The 10,196-nt window shown below is 35.7% G+C and overlaps 2 protein-coding genes across 6 annotated transcripts; one reads left to right on the top strand and one right to left on the bottom strand.

The window, feature by feature from the left end:
• Nucleotides 1-308: 308 nt before the first annotated feature.
• On the top strand, nucleotides 309-4,492 carry LOC136223086 (uncharacterized). 5 transcript variants are annotated; one of them, XM_066010883.1, is made up of 6 exons: nucleotides 309-587; nucleotides 835-897; nucleotides 1,913-2,923; nucleotides 3,003-3,068; nucleotides 3,166-3,364; nucleotides 4,247-4,492. In XM_066010883.1, the coding sequence occupies exons 2-6, from the start codon at nucleotides 895-897 to the stop codon at nucleotides 4,309-4,311; spliced, it is 1,344 nt and encodes a 447-aa protein (XP_065866955.1). In that variant the 5' UTR covers nucleotides 309-587; nucleotides 835-894; the 3' UTR covers nucleotides 4,312-4,492. The 5 variants fall into 5 exon arrangements, with proteins under 5 accessions (XP_065866955.1, XP_065866954.1, XP_065866957.1 ...); XM_066010882.1 differs by having other exon boundaries at nucleotides 831-897; XM_066010885.1 differs by having other exon boundaries at nucleotides 310-587; nucleotides 1,922-2,923.
• Nucleotides 4,493-4,847: 355 nt separating this feature from the next.
• On the bottom strand, nucleotides 4,848-9,847 carry LOC136222624 (ras-related protein RABE1c-like). Its single transcript, XM_066010366.1, has 8 exons — nucleotides 9,552-9,847; nucleotides 7,223-7,295; nucleotides 7,025-7,125; nucleotides 6,267-6,332; nucleotides 5,923-6,020; nucleotides 5,610-5,672; nucleotides 5,442-5,534; nucleotides 4,848-5,347 (listed from the first exon to the last, which is right to left on the bottom strand). Exons 1-8 carry the CDS (start codon nucleotides 9,622-9,624, stop codon nucleotides 5,267-5,269), a joined length of 648 nt encoding a protein of 215 aa, XP_065866438.1. The 5' UTR covers nucleotides 9,625-9,847; the 3' UTR covers nucleotides 4,848-5,266.
• Nucleotides 9,848-10,196: the final 349 nt, after the last annotated feature.

Below are 10,196 nucleotides of genomic sequence, written 5' to 3'. Positions count from 1 at the left end.
GTAACTATTTTTTAGACTTTAGATTAAACTAAATTAATTAAAACTTATAAATATTAATTTATTTTTTATTTTAACTTGTTAGCATGTGTTAAAACCGAAAACCGAACCGGATTGAAATAATCAGTTCGGTTCGGTTTACTAATATTATTCGGTTAAATTCGGTTCTCATTTTAGGTGTTATTCGGTTTTCAGTTATTTCGGTTCGGTTTTTAGACCGAACCGACCGATGAACACCCCTAGCCTTAATGAAAACACTCTTGATTAAAACTTAAAAATGGAAGAATGAACTCACCAGAACTGTTTCACCTACTCAACGGTCTGGATGTGTGAAAGTTGTGCGGTCCCGATTAGTTTAACCGTGAATTCTGATCACGCAGGTTTTGCCCATTTTTATACTATTATTATTTTTTAAGGGCAAAAATCGAGTGCTCCTCATACATAATAATATCGCAACTGCTTCCTGTTTTTTTGTAATTTTCTCTTTTGCTTCTTTTTCAATTTTCTTTGTCTCTCTCGCCCGCCTGAAAATTCACCGCCTTTACCACCGGTTGCCGACTTTCCTCTCCGATTCCTGATCATCGTCGTAGGTACTTCTATACTTCTTTCCTTTTCATCTCAATTTCTAGGGTTACTTTTGTTGTTTGACCTCTTCCATTCTGTAAGCTCAAAATCAACTTCGAATTACACAGTTTTTTGAGCTTTTGTTGATGTTGAATTACATATATGATGCTAATCACGTTGACTTAATTTTCTAATCGGCTTTGTTTGAATTGTTTAGAATAACTTGTCTTTTTTCCTCATTTTCTTTACAATTCATTAATGTCACACAGGTAGCTTTTGAATTTGCAAGTGATCACTTCTCTTCATGAGTAGAACTCTAGTGGATGAAGCAAAATGGTACGTTCTGGATTCTTCTTCGCAGCTTCTTTTCAGGGAAAAACTTTTAAATTCTCCTGGGCTACACAACTTTTTTCTATATTTTTTAAGCCATACGGTAAGGATTAGCATTTAAATTTCATACAGAGTGAGAATGCATCTTTGATGTGTTGGTGGTTGAATAGCTTTATATTGAGCTACTTCCTACTAGTGAGAAATGTGACTATTTGTTAAACAGAAACTTGATAACATCCAGGTTGATTTCTGAGCTCATGTGAATAGGTTTCAAGAAATGAAATGTCTTGTTTGGATTTAGTGAGAATTGCTGAATTTGGGATTATTGTATATGTTTGACTGGGTTCCCGAATTTATGGTTGTACAGAGTGATTGACTATGAGGGCGAGCCTTGGTGCAACAGTAAACGTTGTTGTCGTGTGACCGAGAGGTCACGGGTTCGAGTCTTAGGAGCGGCCTCTTGCCAAAAAAAATTGGCAGGGGAAGGCTTGCCCCAATACATGTGGTGGGACCCCTCCCCGGACCCTCGCTTAGCGGGGACGCGTAGTGCACCGGGCCGTCCCGCCCTTTACAGACCGATTGACTATATGAGTTTGGAAACTAATTCCATGAATTGATTTGATGTTTATCTTGTTGGAGTAGTAGTTTGGGTTCATGCCTGGTTAGGATTTCATTTTCCAAATTGTTGTAAGTATGCTATGGGTTATCATGGCAGAACTTTTCTGCCTGCAACTGTGGAGTTTCTGTGGTTTAACTAACAAAATTACTCATTGAGAAACTTTACTAGTTAATAATGACAATCTGGTATTTATTGTGGAGTGGAAGTCCACAAGCGTTGAACATGGAGGAATTGTTCATTTTCTTTCTTCTTTCCATTTTTCTGGTTGAGGACTTCATCTATGATCTGCTTTTTGCCTTTCTTTCTGGTAAAAAGAACTTTGATGCCTTTATGAAGCACTGTTTGTGTATTTGCATCTGTCATATGTTGGGAGGATGTGCATCCAGACTTAATTTCGGCCAGTCTTTTCAGAACAAGGACATTTGGATGGCCAAGGGTACTGACGGAGACTTGGCATTTGATAATCCTTCCAGAATCGAACCTAAACGGTCTCATCAGTGGTTTGTAGATACAGCTCAACCCGAGTTGTTCCCAAACAAGAAGCAAGCGCTTGAAACCCCAAACGGCGTGTCAAATTCAGAAATCTGCGCTGAAAATGTTCCTTCTTGGAATAATCCCTCTAGTTTCCAGTCAGTCTCAAACCAATTTATCCATCGCTTATTTGGACCTGAAACAGTAGATTCTCCCAATTATGTTGAAAGAACCACATGCCCTGAAACTGACGAGTCAAATGCATCTGTTAGTCTGTCCATATCTCATGTGTTGGAAGATCCTGAAGCTTGTCTTAGTTATGGTGGCTTTAAGAAAGTTAAAATTAATGAAGTTAAGGACTCTGACAATAACTTTCATGACCAGAGGGAACTTGACTTTATCAACAAAAACAACGGCGAAATTCCGACCAGTCAGGCCTATAGTAGGGAAAATGAGAATTTTATATCAATTGGTCAGGCATATGATAAGGAGGATGATAATGTCATGTTTATGGGTCACAGCTACAATAGAGATTCCCATATTGTATCTACATACATCAAAGAAGATGACAATGTCATTCCAATAAGTGAAACTTACAGCAAGGAGGGCACTCATATGATCTCTTTTGGGGAATTTCATGATGCCCATGATATGATGCCTGTTGGCAAGCCGATCAGCAATTATGGCCAGTCGTATGATCAGTCCCTGGTTCAAACATCAGAAGCGGTACATGGCAAAGAGTTGGATGCATCTAATGTCAATGCAGCTGCAAGTAGCAACAAGGTAGCTAAGATAAAACCTGAATCTGTTTCCCGAAGTAAACCAGAGGCTAAACCGAGCCGAAAAGAAGCTCCAAACAGCTTTCCTTCAAATGTCAGAAGTTTGATTTCAACTGGGATGCTAGATGGTGTTCCTGTAAAGTATGTTTCCATGGCCCGAGAGGTCAGTTACCCATTTTTAAACAATTTATGTCTCCTTTTGCTTATTGGATTTGGTATTTGCTGATACTTCATGAAAACAGGAACTCCGTGGCATTATAAAAGGTTCAGGCTATCTCTGTAGTTGTGAGTCGTGTAATTACTCTAAGGTGAGTCACTCTCTGACAGATAATCTTTCCATTCCTAGGTTACACAACTATTGGATCTACCTGATCTTTTTTTTGCTTTTGTCAATTTACATATAAGGCTCTGAATGCATACGAGTTTGAACGCCATGCTGGTTGCAAGACAAAGCATCCAAACAATCATATTTACTTTGAGAATGGAAAGACTATTTATCAGATTGTTCAAGAACTAAGGAGCACTCCTGAAAGCATGTTGTTTGATGTAATTCAAACTGTGTTTGGTGCACCGATTAATCAGAAGTCCTTCCGAATATGGAAAGGTAAATGATTTCGCTTTTGTTTTTATGCATTCCTTTGGCTGGATTGCCAAGAAGAATAGTGGCATTTGAAAAGTTATTTTACAGTCTTGAGTAAGGTTACTCGAGAAAGAATTTGGAAACAGCCACACTAGTCGAAAATTGTTGGTAAGTAACTAAGGGTGCACGTAGTAGATGAACCCGTCCATTAACAAAAAAGTCATCTTCCATTAACTAGTCCATAAGAGATTTGGATAACCATTTACTACTTCAGTCAGTTAACCTATATTTCAGTTAACTGGTAGTGATCTTTTATAGGGAAAGAACTCGTAATCTATAATTATTCAATTTAAAATAATATATAATTTTTTGAATGCTAAACAGAAGTTTTAAAATTCAAATTCAATTAAAAAGCACTTAAACAAATAGATTTGAAATTCTTAAATATCTTGAACTTAAAAGTTATTTATAAATATACTATGTTGCACGGAAATGAAAACTGAAAAGGAAACATAAATGGATTTTGAAAAACGGAAACGGAAAAGGACACGAAATGTGGAAACACCATTGAAGAATAGTTTCTGCATAAATATGTACATTTATATATATGGATAATTAAAATTCTATATATATTTATTTTTGTTGTGTGTATATATACATAATCGATTAACTTTTTGGTTTTGGTTAACCATAGGTTCTCAAAATGAAACGGTTTTGATCAAGTTATTTTTTTAGTTTGGTTTCGGTTTTTCGATTAGTTTTGTGCAGTCCTACTACTAACAAGGGGTTCAAAACTCAGTTGATTTGAAGCTCAAAATTGCAGTAGAATTTGTTGCAATTTGGCAAGTGATTGCACCAAGGTATTGAATACTGATACTATCTATTTAATTCTCCCATGTTTTGCAGAATCATTTCAAGCAGCAACTCGCGAGCTTCAACGCATCTATGGGAAGGAAGAATTAAATTTGTAAATGAAGCTTTTAGTTTAGAATTTATTATGGAGTAGGATCTTTATGTGTAGAGGAATGTGTATGGCTTGGCAAAGTATGTATATAGAAAATACTAGTTCCAGTTTTTTTTTCTTTTTTCTTAATATGGTGCAGTTGATGTAAAACGCAGTGTTCTGATTAATGTTTATGGTTTGAAAGCTTAGTATATGTATTAAGAGAATTACAGAACAGAGGGAGTGTGTTATGTTTGGATTGAAATATGAAAGACTGGCAAACTTCTTTCCAATAATCAACTACAAATTCCTTGTTGATGAGTTTGTTTCATCTGCAGAGACGAAATGGGGAAAAACAGAGAATCACTTTGTTTGGGTGATATCGCATAGCTTTGTAACAGCTAAGTTCACGAGTGTTGAGACTAGATTCAAATTTCAGGTCACCTTTCTAAATCGTCTTGCGAAAATATGACATAGCAAAAGGGTTAAAAAGAAACATCACAATTCACATCGAAATACTTCAGAACAAAGAAAATGTGTATCGTAGTTTGAGCATGAGCTACCTTTCTTTCAAACAGAAGCATCAATTAAATATTAAGTCAATCACATAATTTGTCCAGGGAAACACATGGGTATAGTGAATCCTGATTGTCAATAAGACCTATTAGAACACTGATTGTCTTTCTTTACATTACAATCAAACTAACAAATGTTTCCAGGACGTCTCATGCAAAGAAAAAAGGCGGTTCCCAAAACAATATGTTCTTTCTTTTTCCAGAAACGAAAAGGGCGTGCCACGAGATGCACAACTGTTAACCACATAACGTATCCTCTAATAAACTACCTTTCACACGCTAAAACAATATCAAATAGAATGGCAGACATCATCCTGTTACCAGAATTAGTTTCCGCTTTTTTTTTTTTTTTTGTCCCTTGTGTTTGTAGACCTGCAATTTATGCCCCCATTGTAAAATAAGCTGCTCTTAAGAACCACAGCAAGCTGACTTCGGGGCAGATTGACCACCCCCTGCCTGGTCTGCTTGGTTGATCTTAATGGTTGTAGGCTGCATTTCAAACCACAAATTCTCAAATTATAGCTTTATGTTTCTTCTGTGGAATTTTTAGCTTTAAAAGCGGTTAATTCAAATTCATTTTTACCTCGGCCCTTGAGTCTGTATCAGCAAGCCTTTGCTTTATATCCCTTGCTATTGAAAAGAAAACTTGCTCAACATTTAGATTTGTTTTTGCACTCTGCAATGAGTAGTAGTTTAATAATTAGAAACATGAATGCTAAAAGTAGCTTCAAAACCTGCAAGTGTTCCTTACAGTTTCAAAGAACTTGATCCCATACTCATCAGCAAGCGCTTGTCCTTTGGATGTTGGCACAGCCTAAGATGCGAAAATACGAGAAAGAATAAGAAATATCAACTACACGTAACACTTGTCAAAGCGTGTGAGGTGTGTCGGTGAATGTGTTGTGCATGCATGCAAATGAGAGTGAGAAAGGCAGAGCGGAACTAATCAAGATAAGTAACAACAACAGAAACAGTAATTAGAGTTAAAAATTTAACTCAGCAGCCTGCATCCAGAGGCATATTAATCAATTTGCTTAAACAAATCATAAAACAGATTACAATACCCTTTTGCTTTCATCCATGTCAGCCTTGTTTCCGACCAATATCTTGTTAACATTATCAGAAGCATGTTGTTCAATGTTGCGAATCCAATTCCTGATGTCTGAAAAAATATGGCAGCCACGTCCATAAGGGAATTCAGGAGTCTAAAAGGCGCATAAAAATGAGGCAAGTCACAAGTGCTTAATAAACTTAGTGCAACTTGCCAATTATCCACACCTCTACATGAGAATGGTGTTGCCAGAAACATACAATTGTGTAGCCAAAGCAATCAGAAAAATATATTAGGAAGAAACCAAATTAGTTTACCTCACTCAAATTTTATCAGATCAAGAGCATGGGAACTTACTGTTGAAGGATGATTCATCAGTAACGTCATAGACCAACAAAATACCCATGGCTCCACGATAGTAAGCTGAAAAGGTGATAAGGTAAAGTTACCAGATGGCAACAAAATAACTTTTAGAACAGTTGTCAAGAAGAAAATGAAGAGAAAGATTTCCAGAAAAAAAAAAGAACCACAACCCAATAAAAAAATTATGAAACTCTAATATCTAACCTACTGATAAGCGCAACCTATACTTGCATATATAACAAAAATCTTATTCCTATTCGCGTTATCAGCTTAACTCCTCATACTGAGGTGGGCACGGGGTCCAAAGAGCTGAGATGCCATCAAATCAAAAGATGAGTCAAGGGCTCTAGGGCTGAAACTCCAGCATCAGATCTCTGTACTTCCCAAATAATAATATTTTTGGGCGTTAAAATACAAATGGGCAGTCTACTTGCATATTCACATGGGACAAGAGCCATTTTTAACTCGTAACAACTCAACTAAACCTTTTATGATCCATGCACATGCATCACCAATTAATCAGATTGTTCACCCTGTTAACATTCTTCTCAAAAGTCATTCAATTAAATTTATATGGTTTTCTATTTGATAAAGATCCTGATTTCCCAATCAGGAATGAACTTCGCTATAAATATGTTCATCAAAATAACTAGTTATGCACAAACATCAAATGAATTAGTCACAGATCCCCAGCAATTTCATTTCTTGCATTGCAGTACACAACAATACTGACATCGGAAAAGGAAACTTACCAGTTGTAATAGTTCGGAACCGCTCTTGACCAGCTGTATCCCAAATTTGGAGCTTAATTCTTTTGCTGTCAAGCTCAATGGTTCTTATCTTGAAATCAATACTACACAAAGAAAAATATCACTGAGAGTTTGGAGGATTTCTTTGACAAAGAAATTTCACATGATGCAATTTAAGTCCAAAGTTCAAGGAATACAGACCCAATGGTTGTGATAAAACTAGTTGTAAAAGAACCATCTGAGAATCGTAAAAGAAGGCAACTCTTACCCACACCTGAGAAGTTAAACAAGAACATTTAAAATCTTTAGTTCAACATCACTTGCAGAAAAAGCTTAGCTTTTCAATTCTGAAAATAAGAGAAAGACAAACTTTCCAATTCAAGAAAAAAAGGGCAACAGCGTCTAACAAGGAGTAGCATATAACATAGCAAACAGTTCAAAACAAGATATTTTGTACTAACATATTCATGTGTTTTAAAATCTTGACCATATTAATTGGTGCATCTTATATCGAGTTAACCATCCTTTCTCATAAACCTGAAACCCAAGAATTGACTAAACATGTAAAATCACATGAAAGTGAAAGAGACCAATTCAACAGTATTATGATAAATGCAAAACCAGCATATAATCATAAATTCCCAAGCTTTGCCACAAAGATTGTAAAACTTTCATGGTCCTAGAAAGCAAAACTTCAAAGGGAATAAATATGAAATCATCGTCACTGTTTGCTGAAGCGGCTGCTCATAATAATAATAATACAGCAACATGGAAACATCAACGGTTCAACTTCGACCTAAATCAACTACAAATAAAATATTTGCATATGTCAAACTTACCAACTAAAAAAATAACTGAAAGCCTCCAACTAATGGCATTCATTGTCTAATATTCCTACATGACTAACCCCATGAGCTCCATAAGTTACGAAGAAGCAAGAGTTAATTTGAATAAAAAAAGAAGAGGTGTCATCAGATGTAGGTGATTATTAACTACTGCACATAAACAACAGGGCAGAGCTTATCAAAAATCTTGATTCGTGACCAGAAATCCAGTATAAAGAATTGGCTTTTCAACTAATAAGATGCATTTCTTAATGTTGTCAACTATTGATCTCATAGGTCACACTGTGACAGCAGTTAAGCAGCTAGTCAGCACAAAAACAAAAGGACACTTAATAGCAGGATCAAAACTCAAACAGCAGCTATCCTAAAAAAAATGGCCATCACATCAGATTACAGAAATAAAAGAAAATCAATTAATTGAACACACATAGAGTTACATGTCAACCAAACAATAGACCATCAAAAGTAGTAAAACAGCCAAAGATGAATCGTTTTGCAGAAACTATAAAATTGCAGCAAGAGGTTATTAAACCACACAAAAAAAAATAATAATAAGGATTACAAAAAATTAGTTTGTGTTGACATCTTCCTACTAGCACCTATGGGCGTGCATATGCATATAACAATTTACAACGAAATGCAACCAGCCTCCTTGAAAGAAGTTTAAAAAAGGCACTAACAAACATGTCAAAGCCATCATCTTTCGGTTCATACTTCCTTCCTTTCATTATTAGAAAGCCATTGAGACGGTACAACAAGCAGAGGAAACGGGAGAGCTTCATTACAACACTCTAGTTAGATGAAATTTTTTCCCACCTATGCAGGGCATTTGTAACATATTCAGACCAAACACAGTAGCAAACGATCAACCAACCCTGTTACATTCTAATTCATAAACATAATGAATTAAAACTGTATAAAGTGACACATAGAGACCAGGCAGCTGACGCTGCCGTTCATGTCACATACACCGCATTCAAAATGACAGAACTAAGTCCACCATAAAATTGGAATTATTACAACCAAATGACAAGAACTGTTCAAATCTCCTGAACACAAACATGCAATGTAATAAATTAATCACTTCCTCGACTCCAAAACTAAAAAACGAAAAATTCCCGCTCCCCCATTTATTGACAAAATTTCACTTACATGACAAGTTATACCCTTAGCTAAAAACTTAAACAGAACAAAACAAAAAGTGAACGAATGTGGCTCAGTTAAAAAACAAGTAAACAACAAAAAAAGAAAACTTCTGCTGCACCCTTCCTTCCAAGCTTCACCAACTACAAATAACTAGAAAAATACATTTTTTCACGGAGGACGAGAAGGAAAGCACAAGCAGCACCGAATCAAGCAATAACAAGAGAAAACGTTTATGATCAAAACAGTTTTAAGGCATATTTGCAAGAAACTCATCGAGATTTTCAGCATTGTAAAAACACCAAACAATATTAGGGATAAAAATAACAGATTGGCTGTAGTCATGTTGCACTAATCAAATCAAAGGTTACAAAGCTCGAGAATTAGATCATAACAGTTAAAGTGATCAAATAAATCAGATCCTTGATGAGATTGAAGAAGAAGAAATCAAACCAAACCAAAACACAACACAACAATAACTCAGCATTTACAGTCTATTCCTATTCGGTTCAGGGGAAAACGAAAGGAATGAGAAAACATACCACTATCGCCGATGAGAAGAAGCTTTATGAGGTAATCGTAATCGGCCCTAGCCCTGGCAGGTGGAGCAGCCATCGGAAAAGGAGGAGGAGGAAAGGAAGAAGAGTTAAATGAGATGAAGAAGAAGAGATCTCCAAAAGAGGTCAGAAGCGAAAGGCCATGGAATTTGTATGTTTTCCTAATTTTTATGAGTTCTCCACCTACAATACGAAAGCTCGGCTCCGACTATGGTGGGTCGCCAAGATGAGCTGCTTGCTATTGCTTTTTCTTCTTTTGGTGTGCGCGGATCACTACAGCGCGCACATTAGCAACAAGGCCTAAGTTTATATAATATGTGGTGAGAGTTTAAAGAAACTCTTTTTTTATTATTATTATTTTGGTACAGAATTATTATATATTAATAAAGCTTATTATTGCCTGTCTCAAACTGTCAATTATTACTTCATCAAAAAAACTGTCAATTATTTTTATCAAAAAAATAAAAAATTGTCAATTATTTATACACTAGTCATGGTTTATTATTATTATTATTTTATTAATGTAATGTAAAAGCTGGATTATATTTAGGATAAGCAATTTAAAGGTTACAGATGTTTGATTGAAGACCTAATAGATCTTTGTATTTAAAAACTAAACAAAAAAAAAAC

This window comes from Euphorbia lathyris, chromosome 3, assembly GCF_963576675.1.
Source record: "Euphorbia lathyris chromosome 3, ddEupLath1.1, whole genome shotgun sequence".
Taxonomy (NCBI): domain Eukaryota; kingdom Viridiplantae; phylum Streptophyta; class Magnoliopsida; order Malpighiales; family Euphorbiaceae; genus Euphorbia; species Euphorbia lathyris.
The sequence above is the reverse complement of the archived record's forward strand: the minus strand, read 5'-3'. Positions and strand labels throughout refer to the sequence as shown.

Bases quoted from the DNA above. Each gene is read 5' to 3' on its own strand.
- LOC136222624 (XM_066010366.1), bottom strand. From the start codon at position 9,624: ATGGCTGCTCCACCTGCCAGGGCTAGGGCCGATTACGATTACCTCATA. The intron at 7,126-7,222 runs GTCTGTATTCCT...TTCTTTGTGTAG, and splicing joins AGTTTTATCACAACCATTGG to TATTGATTTCAAGATAAGAA. The intron at 5,348-5,441 runs GTAAAAATGAAT...TTTGAAATGCAG, and splicing joins ATACAGACTCAAGGGCCGAG to CCTACAACCATTAAGATCAA.
- LOC136223086 (XM_066010883.1), top strand. The intron at 3,069-3,165 runs GTGAGTCACTCT...TTTACATATAAG, and splicing joins AGTCGTGTAATTACTCTAAG to GCTCTGAATGCATACGAGTT. The intron at 3,365-4,246 runs GTAAATGATTTC...CATGTTTTGCAG, and splicing joins GTCCTTCCGAATATGGAAAG to AATCATTTCAAGCAGCAACT.